Source organism: Dendrobates tinctorius, unplaced genomic scaffold (assembly GCF_039654945.1).
Source record: "Dendrobates tinctorius isolate UK_male_01 unplaced genomic scaffold, ASM3965494v1 ptg000559l, whole genome shotgun sequence".
Classification (NCBI taxonomy): domain Eukaryota; kingdom Metazoa; phylum Chordata; class Amphibia; order Anura; family Dendrobatidae; genus Dendrobates; species Dendrobates tinctorius.
Window position 1 is genome coordinate 580,986 of NW_027362217.1, and position 16,489 is coordinate 597,474.

Genomic DNA, 16,489 nt, shown 5'->3' on the forward strand with positions numbered 1-16,489 from the left:
CTTTCATCTTGTTTCACCGTCAATACATGTGAGGGGGCTGTCTTTCCTTTGGGGTCTGCTCTGGGGCAGTTAGTTTATCTCTTTTCTTGCTTTAGGCTTATTTAGTCCTCCGGCTGTGACGAAGCATCTAGGACCATCGCAGGTACGCTCCACGGCTGCTGCTAGTTGTGTGGTTAGGATCAGGGATCTGCAATCTGCATAGTTACCAACCTCTCTGGTTTTCTGTGACTTAGCTTGTTTAGTCTTTTTCTCCTCGGTGACCCATTCATAACAGAGTCACCAGAAATACCGCAGATTCTAGGGTACTCAAAAGCAGGAAAAAGTTGTTGAAAAGAAAAAAAGTGTCAGAATTTTTTTTTTTTCCTTTTTTTTTTTTTCTTTCTGGGGCCGTAGGAGGATTTTTTTTTCCTAATGGAGATTAAGCAATTGTCTGATCGTGTGGAGCAACTTGCTGCTGAAGTACAGGGAATTTCCTCCTACCTCACTCAGTCACATGCTGCTGAACCTAAGATCTCTACTCCAGATGTGTTTTCTGGGGATCGGTCTAAATTTCTCAATTTTAAGAATAATTGTAAATTATTTCTTGCCTTGAAGCCTAGCTCATCGGGGAGCTCTGTGCAGCAGGTTAAAATTGTCATCTCCTTGTTGCACGGTGATCCCCAGGATTGGGCTTTTTCTCGGACACCTGAAAATCCTGTTTTGACTAATGTGGATGCATTTTTTCAGGCCTTGGTGTTGTTGTATGATGAACCTAATGCTGTTGATCTAGCTGAGAGAACCCTGTTGGCATTAAACCAGGGTCAGGATTCTGCAGTTATACTGTCAACAATTCCGAAAATGGGAGGTCCTTACTACATTGAATGATAGTGCATTGGCAGCTCTTTTTCGGAAGGGTTTATCAGAGACCGTAAAAGATGTTATGGTGGGATTTCTTGTTCCCTCTGGTCTGGATGATTCTATGTCATTAGCCATTCAAGTTGATCGGCGTTTACATGAACGTAAGACTACGCGGGAGGCGATGCCACCTTTTGAATAAACGTCTGAACCTATGCATTGTGATGGGGTTTTGTCTAGGGCGCAATGTCAGGAGTTTAGAAGGCGTAATAAGCTGTGTTATTTCTGTGGAGACGCCTCTCATACTATTTCTGTCTGCCCTAAACGAGAGAAATGTTTTGCACACACATTTGCTGTGGGCAGTGTACAACCTAAGTTCCATTTGGCAATTACTTTGATCTGCTCCTTATCCACGTTTTCTACTAAGGCTTTCGTGGATTCAAGAGCAGCGTTGAATCTGATGGATTTGGACTTTGCTAAACGTTGTGGTTTTTCCATGACGCCTCTGCAGATGCCTATTCCTTTGAGGGGTATTGATGCTACTCCTTTGGCGGAGAATAAACCTCAGTGTTGGACCCAGGTGATAATGCGAGTTGCCCCAGACCACCAAGAAAATTGTAAATTTTTGGTGCTGCATAATTTGCATGATACTATTGTTCTGGGTTTTCTCTGGTTGCAAACTCATAATCCAGTTTTGGATTGGAAGTCTGGGTCTGTGGTGAGTTGGGGTTGTCAGTGTGTTCTTAGGGACGCCCCTGTTTTCTCCACCTCTCCTCAGTCTCAAGATATTCATGATTATCTAGCCGATTTTTCTGATGTATTTAGTGAGAGTAAGTCTGCGTCTTTGCCTCCTCATAGGAGTTATGACTGTGCAATTGAGTTGATGCTTGGGTGTAAATTTCCCAAGGGTAGGCTATTCAACTTATCAGTACCCGAGCATGATGCTATGCCGTCCTATATTAAGGAGTCGTTGGAGAAGGGTCATATTAGACCATCCTCGTCACCTTTAGGTGCTGTTTTTTTTGTGGCCAAGAAAGATGGTTCATTAAGACCGTGTATTGATTATCGTTCCCTTAACAAGATGACGGTTAAATATCAGTACCTGTTACCTCTGATGTCTGATTTATTCTCCAGAGTTAAGAGTGCCTGCTGGTTTACTAAGCTTGACCTCATTCGCATCAAGCACGGGGATGAATGGAAGACGGCGTTTAATACTCCGGAGGGACATTTTGAGTACCTGGTGATGCCTTTTGGGCTCACTAATGCCCCTTCTGTCTTCCAGTCCTTTATGAATGATATTTTCCATGACTTTGTGGATAAGTTTTTGATCATCTATCTGGATGATATTGTGATCTTTTCTAGTGATTGGGATTCTCATGTGGAGCACGGACTGTGTTCCGGATTTTGAGGGAGAATTCCCTGTTTGTTAAGGGATCGAAATGCCTCTTTGGTGTACAGAGGATTTCATTTTTGGGATTTATCTTGTCTCCATCGACTATTGAAATGGACCCGGCCAAGGTACAGGCCATTTATGATTGGGTTCAGCCTACTTCTTTGAAGGCCCTCCAGAAGTTTTTGGGTTTTGCCAATTTCTATCGTAAATTTATTGGTAATTTTTCTGGTATTGTTAAACCACTGACTGATCTGACCAAGAAGGGCGCTGATGTGCTGAATTGGTCTCCTGAGGCTGTCTCAGCATTTCAGGAGCTTAAGCGGAGATTTACTTCAACTCCAGTTTTACGGCAACCTGATGTCTCACTTCCATTTCAGGTGGAGGTAGATGCTTCTGAGATTGGTGCAGGAGCTGTTTTGTCCCAAAAAGACCATGTGACTTCTAAGATGAATCCCTGTGCCTTCTTTTCTCGAAAGTTCTCCCCATCTGAACGCAACTATGATGTGGGGAATCGGGAATTGTTGGCCATGAAATGGGCATTTGAGGAGTGGAGACATTGGTTGGAGTGAGCTAAACATCAAGTTGTGGTCCTCACTGAACACAAAAATTTGATTTATCTAGAGTCGGCCAAATGCTTGAATCCTAGACAGGCTAGATGGGCCTTGTTTTTCACGCGTTTTAATTTTCTGGTCTCTTTTCTTCCGGACACTAAGAATGTTAAGGCAGACGCCCTTTCTAGGAGTTTCTTTGCCGATTCTCTTAATGTGACCGAGCCAACACACTCTGTACCGCTACATCTGGGTACCTGCTTCTACACTGCCTGCGCCTCTCCTCTACCCGTACATCCACACTGCCCTGGGACTACAGCTCCACCTGTGGGGAGCTTCACCATTTTGGCTGCAACACACCACCAGCCCCAGAGGATCTGCATGTAGCGTCGGCTTAACATCTCACTTGTCGAACACCACAGGTGGCGTCACGAACTATTCATTCAATCAATTACATTTCACGATTTCAATTCCCCCATTACTTGGGCGCCCAGGGCCACGGACTGGGTCACCGCCGCTGTGACACATCCCACTGACACCGGCCCGGTACCGAGTACCCCACAGCCCTGGGAGGGCGACCCACATTGTGCAGGGATGAGTTATGGATTGAAAAAGTGATCATGCTGTTTTGGGCCAAATGGAAAATGAAAGGAAAAATGAATGACTGCGATTATTGAGAACGTCTTTGGTGAGAATCTGCACAGTACACACATATATGGTCTGCAGTGCACTTGTGTAAAACTGATAGCACCATTTTATGGACACTGTATGGTGGTGATATCAGTAATAGTACATTGGTTTTAGCTAATGATCCGTATGGCGGTATTATCACTACTGTATATGCTGGTAATATTTTGATCTGCTCTGGTGCTATTTGTTTGGTAGGCTAAGTTCCCGTGAAGTGTAGTTGGTGAGTTTTTGATGTCGCAGATTTTCTGCTGCATTTTCCACCTATTTTTGTATCTTTTTGACTGTGATTTTTGGTTAATTTAGTATGTTATGTGTTGAATAAATCTGCTTTAATTTTGATACTTCCTGGTACTCGGCTTTAACAAAGGTTTACTGAAAGATTCATGTGTGGATTTTATGCATTTTGCGTTTTTTACCTATGTATTTTCCTCATCGAATGCAATTCTATAGATAAAATCTGCATATAAATCTCAGCGTAATCACAAGAAAAATGTATCCTGTATATTGTGGATTTCAAACTCACGCACCGCAGGTCATTTTATACAGGGTATAAAAAATCACAGTGGGCATGAAATTTCTATAAATCCCATCAACTTTGTGGGGACTGTAAGAAAATGTGTTTTCTTTGCAGTGAAAATATTCAATGTGAGAACTAAACTATATATCGCAATATTATTATTATGAAATCTGGTTCTTCGCTCCATGCCTGAGTTTGAAACTGATGCTCAGCCTATGGTATTGCCACAATAATTATTGCTAGGCAACTTCCTTTTATAGTGAGATGTCCCTTTAAGATTCCATCACCAGATTCCATTATGACATCACTGATGACAAGTTAACATTCCACCCCAAGATTCCATTATGACATCAAAATGCTCCGCCACTACCTAACCAAGTGCTTACTGCCCAGGTGTCATTATTGTCAGTGATTGGCTGCAAAGCTGGTGATATACTGACTGCGCTTGGATTTGTTTGAAATGTCTGACATTTCTTCAGATAAAATTAAGGAGTTGGCACTACTCCAGGGGATTCTTACCACCTATGCCCCTGACAATGTGCTACCAATACCCGATGGCGTCCTCAGCTTCACTTACCGGCTGGTTATGAAGCTAGTGAGAGACTGCCTGACCAAACACCAACAAGGTCGTATAAGCTCAGAATATCTTGAGCATTTACAGATGAACATCAGGACATCAGTACAACAGGTAACAGACAATCTGGGCAAAGCATCTAAAACAACAATGGATAATATTCATAAAATACAAGCTGGGGAGGGGGGCGGTGATAGCGTGGGCCTGCGTGCTCTACAATGCCAGGGCTGAATTTTACTCCCAGTCCACCCTGGTCACAATATGAAGAAAAAGTAAATGTTTACACATGTAAAGAATATTTAGCATCCAAAACCTGGTTAAAATGATTTTTTGGGGAAAGACGGATATAAAAGCCTCATAAGAAGAGCAAAGCCATGGTTTTCCCTCTTTCCTTGATTCTGGTTCTGATGCTCAACCCATAATGTTGCCACTTTAATTGTTACTAGAATGTTGCTAGGCAACTTCCCTTTATGGTGAGATGCCCCTTTAACCCCTTCACCACCTTATGATTTTCCATTTTATGTGCTTTCGTTTTTTTGCTCCTCTTCTTCTCAGAGCCAGAACATTTTTTACCATCAATATAGCTTATGAGGTCTTGTTTATTGCAGGCCGAGTTGTTGTTTTAAATGACACCATAGATTACATATATTGTACTTGAAAACGGGGAAAAAATTTCAAGTGCTGTGAAATTGCAAAACAGTGCAATTCCACAAATTTTTTTAATTTAAAATGTTTACTAAATGCTAAAACTGACCTGGTAATATGATTCTACAGACAGTACGCGAATGCAGATACCAAACATGTATAGGTTCTTTTTTTAATTAAGTGGTGGGAAAAACATCTGAACGCCGGCCATGAGTCTGTGTTCCTAAAAGAAGATCAATGGACAGGCACACTGGTCTTCTGCAGACCCCTGGCTTTTATGATAACCCATCGCAACCCCAGAATCATGTGACAAGGGCGCTGATGAGCGAGACTTGTGACATGGTTTCGGTCAGCACGTCTGATATGCAGTTGTCAGTGATTGACAGCAGCATATAAGTGGTTGACAGCCAAAATCCATCTGCATCTATTTGCAGGACATGACAGCTGATCACATCAGCTGTCATGTACGGGTAGAGATGCGGGCTCTGGTGCTGCCTAAAAAAGACAGGGACACAACCATGGATGTAACTATACTTTCAAAATTGTAACTGGGTAAGATTCCATCCTGGGATTCCATGATGACATCACTGATGACATGTTAACATTCCACCACAAGATTCCATTATGACATCATAATGCACCACCACTACCTATCCAAGTGCTTACTGCCCAGGTGTCATTGTTGTCAGTGATTGGCTATGAAGCTGGTGATATACTGACTGCACTTGGATTTTTTTTAAATGTCTGGAATTTCTTCAGATAAACTTGAGGAGTTGGAACTACTCCAGGGGATTCTTGCCATCTATGCCCCTGCCCTTGTGCTACCACTACCCGATGGCGTCCTCAGCTTCACTTACCGGCTGGTTATGAAGCTAGTGAGAGACTGCCTGACCAAACACCAACAAGGTCTTATAAGCTCAGAATATCTTGAGCATTTACAGATGAACATCAGGACATTAGTACAACAGGTAACAGACAATCTGGGCAAAGCATGTAACAATAATAATGAATGATATTCACAGCACATGAAACAATAATGAATAATATTTATAAAATACAAGTTTATTTACATGAAATATGTAGTTTGGCCAAGAGCAATATAATTTATAGCTTATAAGAAATATCCATATATGTATTAATTGTAGCTGTAGATTGCACTAGTAAAATGGTGACATAAATAGCGTCCTATATTCTCTACTTTCTCTCATGATTTTCCTTTTTTGTTTATTTCCATTTTTATAGGCTGAAGAAAGATCCCAATATGGAGATTTGGCCTTTTTTAAACAATTGGCCCAACATTTCCTGTATGTACTAGAGTTTATTGCCCGCCCACTGAAGCATTTGGTAAGAATCCGTCATCTTCTATATCTCATGTCGTTTTATCTTCACAATCTTCCTTCTTGTAAATGCTGCAGTTCTGGTAATAGATATTATTGGAGAACTGTTGTATATACAAGTCCCTTATATATTAATGTGGATTTACTGGGCGGAGCGGCCGTGTATATTCCCCGCAATTATGTTAATCCAGGTTTAGTCCGTTCTGTCTTTTGTGTACTGTAATTTAGTATTTGTGAGTTGTTATATTAATTGCACATATTATATCCATCAGGAAACACCGGCCGGTGACTCCAAAGAGGGGCAACACCGAAATATCGCTGACCCCAATACCAGTGAGCCAGGGCTAAAAAGTGATCTGATTGAAGGTAAGCTGATCATCTCGCATTCCTACAAACATTAATATTATGGAGACACCAGAGAATATATAAATTTACTCTTCATCCTCTGTATGAGGCCGGTGACGGCTCCTGAACCTCCTATAGACTGTAATAGAGAGGGCTCATGCAATTCTGAAAACCCCTCCGGTTCTCTCTTCTGGGATCTTTTCAGCCCCAAAATGCACAGAGGACCTCACAGGGTCCTCATCCAAGTCACTGTCAGATCCCGAACAATCACACATTTATGGCAGAGTATATCTATCTATGGATGTGCCATAAGTATATACAGTATGTGCAGAATATCCATATAACTAGTATTATACCATTTATTTGTCTTTCCTTTCTTATATCGATGTGTTATATATTAAGTTCTGATATCGTCTAATACATGATGTCTCATTATTTTATCATTATATTAGAGACAACTGAGCCGGCAACTGCTGATGGTGGAATATCTGAGACACCAGAGATCCCCGAATCTGCCAGTGTAAGTACCAGAGAAAACATCTGTATATCATCAGATAACGGGGTATGAATTACACATCACATGTTACACCCCATAGTACAGTGGGTTAACTCTATTCTTATTGTAGATTGGACCTATTATTATTATTCCTGTCTCCTCTGTGTGATGTCCCTTACCATCCCCTCCAGTACAATGATACATGTGTATGGAGGATATCCCTATAATATAATAGTGTCTGGGGAGCGTCCTGCTGGTATCATGTCCTCTACATCTGCTGCAGTGTAATCAGCGGGGACATAATGTAGAGAAGTTCCTGCATCTGCAGCTTTTATCTTCCTGCAACTTTTATGTCTCATTGTCATTTCTTATTCTTCTAGGCCGTGATCAGATCATTGACCCCTATGAGAAAACCAAGTAAGAGCGACTATACCCAGATCAAAGAGATCAGCAGTGGAGGTTTTGGGTGAGCGTTATGTATAATCTACATTTTTCCCAAACTCCTTATGATGGTGCCTCAGTCTATATGTCCTGCCTTAGGGAAATTCCTGTATATGAGTCCACATCTAAATGTTACTGTATTCCAAGATGTGTAACATTTTTATTTTTTCATCCCATAGAGCTTTGTAAGGACTTGTTTTTTGTGTGTCGAGCTGTTGTTATCGGTACCACTTTGCACTAGATCTAATCTACATCTAGTCATCTACTCCACATCTATTTGTCCCGATTCAGCTCAGTTATGATGTGATATGTATGAAAACCTCCCATAAGGACTCATACTCACTTGCGAGAGACTCGCACTATTCTGGTGCCAGTGTCACATGGAAACCTGGCACAGCCGCCGGCATTGGGACTGGAGTGTGCGGCTACATGTATCTCTATGCAGCCGCACGCTCTGTTCCCAGTGCCAGTGGCAGTGCCGGGTTTTCATGCGAGAGACTAGCACGAGAATCATGCGAGTCTCTCGTAAGTGAGTATGAGCCCTAAGTGATCATTTATGCTGAGTAATTTTGTGTATTTCCAGACATTGGTTTCTAGTGACGGCCATACATCTAGTATTAACTATTAGTGATGAGCGAGTATACTTGTTACTCGTGATTTCCGAGCATGCTCGGGTGTTCTCTGAGTATTTTGGCATGCTCGGAGATTTAGTTTGTGTCGCCGTAGCTGCATGATTTGCGGCTCCTAGACAGCCTGAATACATGTGGGGATTTCCTAACAAACAGGCATTCCTCCTCACGTGTATTCAGGCTGTCTAGCAGTCGCAAATCATGCAGCTGCGGTGACACAAACTAAATCTCCGAGCACGCCAAAATAATCAGAGAACACCCGAGCATGCTCGGAAAACTCAAGTAACGAGCATACTCGCTCATCACTATTAATCACTATTAACTATTAGGACAGAAGATCATTTGACATATTGACAGACTGTTAGTAAGAATTCTGTATAAATTATGGATTTTTCTCCTCTACAGGGCCGTCCACTTAGTGCGTCATAAAGACACAAACAAGGTATTCGCCATGAAGAAACAAGCAAGGAGTAACCTGGAGGATCCAAAGTATCTTGAAATGGCCTATCAGGAAAGGGACATCGCAATATTCGCTGATTGTCCCTTTGTTGTCTCCACGTTTTGTTCCTTCCCAACTAAACGACATCTGTGTATGGTCATGGACTTTGAAGCAGGTAAGACATATCCATTGTATCTCTATCCAGCCCATATCTGCTTAAACATATAAAGCTACCAATGTATTTATATTTCATTAATCTACATGCTCAGAAGAACAGTTTAGGAAGGTTACATCTTTCTGACAGATAATAATTTTCATTGCTTCTTATTGCATTTTTTTCTGATGTTGGGGCAACAAAAACACTGCAATTCCATCTGAGTTTATTTGTTTTTTTATTATTTATTTTGAATGGAGAAAAAGTGATGTTTATATAAAATTTTCTTTCCCCAAATATTTTTGTTATTTTATTTTTTAGTCTCCATAAGGGACCTGAACTTGCGATTATATAATCGTAATTACTATGTACTGCAATATGGGCATTGCAGAATATGGTGAAAATCTTGGTCCACTATGAAGCCAAGCTATACACTGACCTTCACAGAAGTACCATAGTGGCAAGGATAGTAGTCTTCCGCAGACACTCAGCAGCCATAGCAAACCACTGACATGGAATGGGGGCGATGAGTGCTTAGAGCAGCTCACCTCCAGGTCACCTGCTGTAAATGCCGCTGTCAGAGATTGACAGTGCAATGTACGAGTTTACCAGCAGGGGGCAGATCTCAGCTCTCTTTTTGTATAGGATTACTCTGCAGTATACAGTATACGCTCTACATCACACAGTGTATCTCTATGATTGACTCCCTGCCCCAATGTCTCAGCTTATTTCTCATTCACACTCATCATGTGTAATTTACATTATAACAAACCCTCACCTGTCATATTTGCTTTCTGCTCTAGGAGGAGACTGTGGCAGTCTCTTAAAGTTATATGGTCGCTTATCCCTCGCCTGGGCCCGCAGGTACCTTGCAGAAACGGTTGTTGCTGTGGAATATCTGCACAGCTATGGTGTGGTTCATAGAGACCTGAAGCCTGGAAAGTAAGTGAGCGCTGCAGTATAATAAAGGGAGAGACAGTTATAGTTTGGTATACAGTCTATGGGTTATTACTTAGGGCTGACAATATCTTTTCTTTTACAGCCTCATGATATCATCAACTGGACATATCAAAGTCACCGATTTTGGTATTTCAAAACTCGGACTCATGAGACCAACATCAGACATTTACAAGGCTCAAACTGAAGACATCACCAGAGAGTTTCCTGATGATGGGGTTAGCTATACATAAAAAACTTATTCTTTACAGATCTGATCTATTTCTGCTTCTCGGATATTTTCTCACATAGAAAACTTTTCCACTGATATTATTTGTCACAGTTATTTTCATTGATCATCTTCTTATTGTTCTGTTGGTTTTCAGATGATTGGTACATTGCATTATATAGCCCCAGAAGTCATCTTAGGGGAGCGCTACGGAAGGCCTATTGACTGGTGGTCACTAGGGATCATCATGTATAAATTTCTTACTGGCGATGTGCCATTTAAAGGAAGATACAAAAGTATTATTTTTAACAGTATCACCACAGGTAAGTAAAATATTCTGAATGCTGTGTGATGCCACAGTAATTTGGTTCAGTTGTTATGTTCATTCTTTGGTTTAGTTACTTGTTGCTTTTGATGAGTTTTTTTAAATGATAGTAAATGTAGAGACTTTCTTTTCTGTAATATTTACTTTTTACATAACAGATAACATCACTTTGAAATTTAAAAAGCATGCTCTTCATCCCAAAGCTCAAAGCATCATTACTCAGCTACTCATAAAAGATCCAACACATAGACTCGGGACAGGTAATATATATAGTAGTATTAATAATGACTTATAGCTCCTCTGTGACCTGACAAATAGATCATTTCCATGAGGATCAACACTGAGGTCTCTGCGTTATCTTCTTGTCCATTCCCCATTCTTCATGCCATGACTTACAGTATATTTTGGATCTGCTATATCTTCAGTTTAGATTAACTTAAAATGTACAGTCTTCCTAACATTGTCTGGATCACTTTTTTCTTGTCTTCCGTTTCCAGGAGGAGCAAATGAAATCAAGAGTCATCCATTCCTGAGTGAGTTAGACTTTGAGAACCTTCAAAATATGCCAACGTTAAGGCCAGATATTACATCAGAGGAGGACACCCGCTACTTTCCCAGTAAGTAGAATGAGACGTCATCTGGTTAAAGTTGCCGTTTGTCTTGTCTTTTATTTTATGTGACAATATGTTCCCATCATTATTAGTAATAACTTGGTGACTGTCTGTGATTATATTAATAATCTTTGATAATACTTGTACTTTGTAGCTGGCATTAAGAGACCCAAACATATGGATTCAGATGAGGATGACACAAGTGAGGAGGTCAGTGATTGGCCAGAAAGTCTAAACTATGTATCATCTTCTCAAAGACTTTCTAAGGTAAGTATATCATCAGTAAATCCACAAAACTATAACTAAAATAGTATGAAAATACTATATATATATATAATTAATTTTACTCTGTGTATTTTAGCTATATGACCCCAATACCATGATGATGAGAGATGAAGACCATGAGCCATCTCCAGATTGCTCTCTAGAGACCAGCACAAAACACTCAGACGTGTGAGTAGATTATTACAGGGTATAGTACTGACATATCTTCAGAATACCAAATACAAGACGCATATGACACAATACTAAATCCAGAACTCACCGCCCCCATGATTGATCATCACTGTAATGTCTGGCTTGTGATAACGCTGGTGATAACAGTTGATCATTATGACCAGCCTTTCATTTCAATTTCATTAAAGCCCTTTATTACTAGTTATTCTTCATTCTTGCTGACAGAAGGCAGTCCTGTGCAAGGTATACCCTTCATTTTGGCCAAGTGTCCTAATTGCCCATAAAAAAGGAGTCTTTTTATTTTTCATTGCTTTCACTTGTAATTTATTTTTTTTCTACTAAACAGGCAGAAAGAATCTTCTCCAACTGGAAATGATGGTGATAATCAGTGCTTCACTACTGAAAACAAGTCACCCTCTCCCATATTGCCAGGTATGTGCAGGTCTATAGGACATCTTGTTGTCGTCACTGATCATAAGGTGTAATGTAAATGTTACATGAGGGCTCAGAAAATCACTGCTTTTTTGTGCCTTTAAAATAATCAACAATCCAACACTTTACTGTATAAAATTCTCACTCTTATGTGCTGCGCATTAAAAGGTATAAGGGGCCATACAGTCTGGTGCCTGATACTGATCACGAATGCTCTGCCCATGGTTCAGTCAGGCCCCAAACTAACCCTATATATACCCTTAATGTGCCACAGATGTTTTAACCCCTTAACTCCCGAAGCTTTTTTCCGATTTTGCATTTTCGTTTTTCTTTCCCCTTCTTTCCAGAGCCATAAGTTTTTTTATTTTTAGGTCAATATTGCCGTGTGAGGGCTTATTTTTTGTGGGACGAGTTGTACTCTTGAACAATACCTTTGGTTTTACCATGTCGTGTAACAGAAAACAGGAAAAAAAATTCAAAGTGCAGTAAAATTGCAAAATAAATGCAATCCCACACTTAATTTTTGATTGGCTTTTTTGCTAGGTTCACTAAATGCTAAAACTGACCTGTGATTTTGATTCTCCAGGTCATTACGAGTTCATAGACACCAAACATGTCTAGGTTCTTTTTTATCTAAGTGGTGAAGAAAAATTCCAAACTTTGCAAAAAAAAAAATTGCGCCCTTTTCTGAGACCCGTAGCCTCTCCACTTTTTGGGATCTCTGGTTGGGCGAGGATTTATTTTTTGCACGCCGAGCTGACGTTTTTAATGATAACACTTTTATACAGATACGTTCTTTTGATCGCCTGTTATTTCATGTTAATGCAATATCGCGGCGACCAAAAAAACTTAATTATGGCGTTTCTATTAGTTTTCTCGCTCAGCCGTTTGGCGATAGGGTTAATCTTTTTTTTATTGATAGATCGGGTGATTCTGTACACAGCAATACCAAATATGTGTAGGTTTGATTTTTTTTATTGTTTAATTTTGAATGAGGCGAAAGAGGGGGGATTTAAACTTTTGTTTTTTTATATTTTTTAAAAACATTTTTTTATTTTTGCATTACTCCATGGGAGGCTAAAAACTGCCATAAATCAATCGCCTCTGCTACATAGAGGAGATGCATAGATCCCCTCTATGTAGCAGAATTATAGGTGTGCTATGAACGCCGACCACAGGGTTGAGCTCATAGCAATCCGGCATCAGCAACCATAAAGATATGACTCTAATCTTATAGGAGTTTTTCATTGACTTGTTTTTCTTAATTTTTTGTATGATTTTCCAGTTGATACGAAAAATACATCTGCACTAAAACTGGAAGAGCAAAAACCAGAAATAGTAGTAAAGACAGAACCTAGCAGAGGTAAGTGTGACAATAAGGTCTATGTGGTCTGATGTCGGCGACTGAGAATAATTCACAAGGAGGATATATTATATGTTACTTTTTTACATGAATTTCCAGTTGAGACAATAAATACATCTGCATTAAACCTGGGAGAAGATCAAGACCCAAAAATAGTCCCAGAGACAGAACCGAGCAGAGGTAAGTGTGACAATAAGGTCTTTGTTGTCTGATGTCGGCGACAGAATAATTCACGAGCAGGATATATTATGTGTCAATGGAGAGATTTTCACATCTACGACTGACAATGATCACTGACTTGTTTTTCTTACTTTTTTATATGAATTTCAAGATGAGACAAAAAATACCTCTGCATTAAACCTGGGAGAAGATCAAGACCCAGAAATAGTCCCAGAGACAGAACCTAGCAGAGGTAAGTGTGACAATTAGGTCTATGTGGTCTGATGTCGGAGACTGAGAATAATTGAGGAGGAGGATATATTATATGTCAATGTGGGATTTTCACATCAAGGACTGACAATGATTATTGACTTGTTTTTCTTACTTTTTTATATAATTTTCCAGTTGAGGCAAAAAATACATCTGCTTTAAAACTGGGAGAAGAGCAAGACCCAGAAATACTTGCAGAGACAGAGCCTAGCAGAGGTAAGTGTGACAATAAGGTCTATGTGGTCTGATGTCGGCGACTGAGAATAATTCACGAGGAGGATATATTATATGTAAAACGAAAAAAGTGGTTTGGTACCGTGTTAGCCAGTAGAAAAAAATATATAAAGTGCTCTCAGTGAGAGAAACAAAATAGGAATCTTGTGGGTATGATACCTTTTAATGGCTAACAAATAATAGTGAATGTTGTTACAAAGCAAGCTTTCGGGACTGCTTACGTCCCTTCATCAAGCTGATAAGCTGCTGATATGCATATCAGCCTGATTAAGGGACGTAAGCAGTCCCGAAAGCTTGCTTTGTAACAACATTTACTATTATTTGTTAGCCATTAAAAGGTATCATACCCACAAGATTCCTATTTTGTTTCTCTCACTGAGAGCACTTTATATATATTATATGTAGTGATGAGCGAATGTGCTCTTTACTCGAGTTTTCTGAACATGTTTGAGTGTTCCCTGAGTAGTTTCGGCATGCTCGGAAATCAAGTTTTATTCCCCGCAGCTGCATGATTTGAGACTGCTAGAGAGCCTGAATTCATGTGAGGATTTCCGAAAAAACTGGCAATCCCCACATGTATTCAGGCTGTCTAGAAGCTGCAAATCATGCAGCTGCGGGGACTAAAACTTAATTCATGAGCACGATCAAAATGCTCGGAAAACTCGAGTAACGAACACACTCGCTCATCACTATATGTCAATGGTGGGATTTTCACATCTATGACTGACAATAATCATTGACTTGTTTTTCTTACTTTTTTATATGAATTTCCAGTTGAGGCGAAAAATACCTCTGCATTAAAACTGGGAGAAGATCAAGACCCAGAAATAGTAGCAGAGACAGAACCTAGTAGAGGTAAGTGTGACAATAAGGTCTATGTTGTCTGATGTCGGCAACTGAGAATAATTCATGAGGAGGATATATTATATGTAGTGATAAGCGAGTGTGCTCTTTACTCGAGTTTTCCGAACATGCTCGGGTGTTCTCTGAGTATTTTGGGCGTGCTCGGAAATCCAGTTTTAGTCCCCGCAGCTGCATGATTTGAGACTGCTAGAGAGCCTGAATACATGTGGGGATTTCCAAAAAAACATGCAATCATCCCCGCATGTATTCAGGCTGTCTAGCAGCTGCAAACCATGCAGCTGCAGGGACTAAAATTTAATTTCCGAGCACGCCCAAAATACTCGGAGAGCACCCGGAGAACACCTGAGAATGCTTGGAAAACTCAAGTAACGAGCACAATCGCTCATCACTACATATAATATATCCTTCTCGGGAATTATTCTCAGTCACCGACATCAGACAGTCAGTCCCCGCAGCTGCATGATTTGCGGCTGACAGCCTGAATACATGTGGCGATTGCTTGTTCTTTAGCAAAAATCCCCACATGTATTCAGGCGTTCCAGCAGCCGCAAATCATGCAGCTGCGAGGACTAAAACTTAGTTCACGAGTATGCTCAAAATACTTGGAGAACACCTGAGCATGCTCGGAAAGCTCCAGTAACAAGCACACTCACCCATCACTATATGTCTATGGTGGGATTTTCACATTGATGACTGACAATGATCAATGACTTGTTTTTCTTACTTTTTTACCTGAATTTCCAGTTGATACGAAAAATACATCTGCACTAAAACTGGAAGAGCAAAAACCAGAAATAGTAGTAAAGACAGAACCTAGCAGAGGTAAGTGTGACAATAAGGTCTATGTTGTCTGATGTTGGCGACTGAGAATAATTCCCGAGGAGGATATATTATATATCAATGGTGGGATTTTCACATCTATGACTGACAATGATCATTGACTTGTTTTTCTTACTTTTTTACATGAATTTCAAGATAAGACAAAAAATACATCTGCATTAAAACTGGAAGAAGATCAAGACCCAGAAATAGTCCCAGAGACAGAACCTAGCAGAGGTAAGTGTGACAATAAGGTCAATGTTGTCTGATGTCGGCGATTGAGAATTAGTCACAAGGAGGAGATGATAACTCCCAATTATACGATTGCCACATGTATGATGACTGACAATGATCATTGACTTGTTTTTCTTACTTTTTTACATGAACTTCAAGATGAGACAAAAAATACATCTGCATTAAAACTGGAAGAAGATCAAGACCCAGAAATAGTCCCAGAGACAGAACCTAGCAGAGGTAAGTGTGACAATAAGGTCTATGTTGTCTGATGTCGGCGATTGAGAAATAGTCACGAGGAGGAGATGTTAACTCCCAGTTATACAATTGCCACATGTATGATGACTGACAATGATCATTGACTTGATTTTTTACTTTTTATATAAATTTCTAGTTGAGAAGAAAAATAACTCTGCAATAAAACTGGTAGAAGATCAAAATGCCAAAATAGTAGAAGAGCGAGAACCTAGAAGACGTAAGTGTGATAATAAGGCCTATGTTGATTGATGTTGGCC

The 16,489-nt window shown here is 40.1% G+C and overlaps 1 protein-coding gene and 1 long non-coding RNA gene across 2 annotated transcripts; both read left to right on the forward strand.

Annotated features, from left to right (window-relative positions):
- The first annotated feature begins 8,900 nt into the window (after nt 1–8,900).
- On the forward strand, nt 8,901–13,606 carry LOC141078417 (microtubule-associated serine/threonine-protein kinase 3-like). The gene is made up of 11 exons (XM_073565150.1): nt 8,901–9,063; nt 9,846–9,984; nt 10,085–10,217; nt 10,365–10,530; nt 10,691–10,792; nt 11,030–11,149; nt 11,298–11,410; nt 11,505–11,596; nt 11,946–12,031; nt 13,317–13,394; nt 13,494–13,606. Exons 1-11 carry the CDS (start codon nt 8,901–8,903, stop codon nt 13,604–13,606), a joined length of 1,305 nt encoding a protein of 434 aa, XP_073421251.1.
- A 360-nt stretch (nt 13,607–13,966) lies between these two features.
- On the forward strand, nt 13,967–15,748 carry LOC141078418 (uncharacterized). Its single transcript, XR_012227844.1, has 3 exons — nt 13,967–14,039; nt 14,832–14,912; nt 15,666–15,748. It is a non-coding gene; the product is annotated as an uncharacterized lncRNA (long non-coding RNA).
- The last annotated feature ends 741 nt before the right edge of the window (nt 15,749–16,489 follow it).

Bases quoted from the DNA above. Each gene is read 5' to 3' on its own strand.
- LOC141078417 (XM_073565150.1), top strand. From the start codon at position 8,901: ATGAAGAAACAAGCAAGGAGTAACCTGGAGGATCCAAAGTATCTTGAA. The intron at 10,531-10,690 runs GTAAGTAAAATA...TTTACATAACAG, and splicing joins TTTTAACAGTATCACCACAG to ATAACATCACTTTGAAATTT. The intron at 11,150-11,297 runs GTAAGTAGAATG...TGTACTTTGTAG, and splicing joins GGACACCCGCTACTTTCCCA to CTGGCATTAAGAGACCCAAA.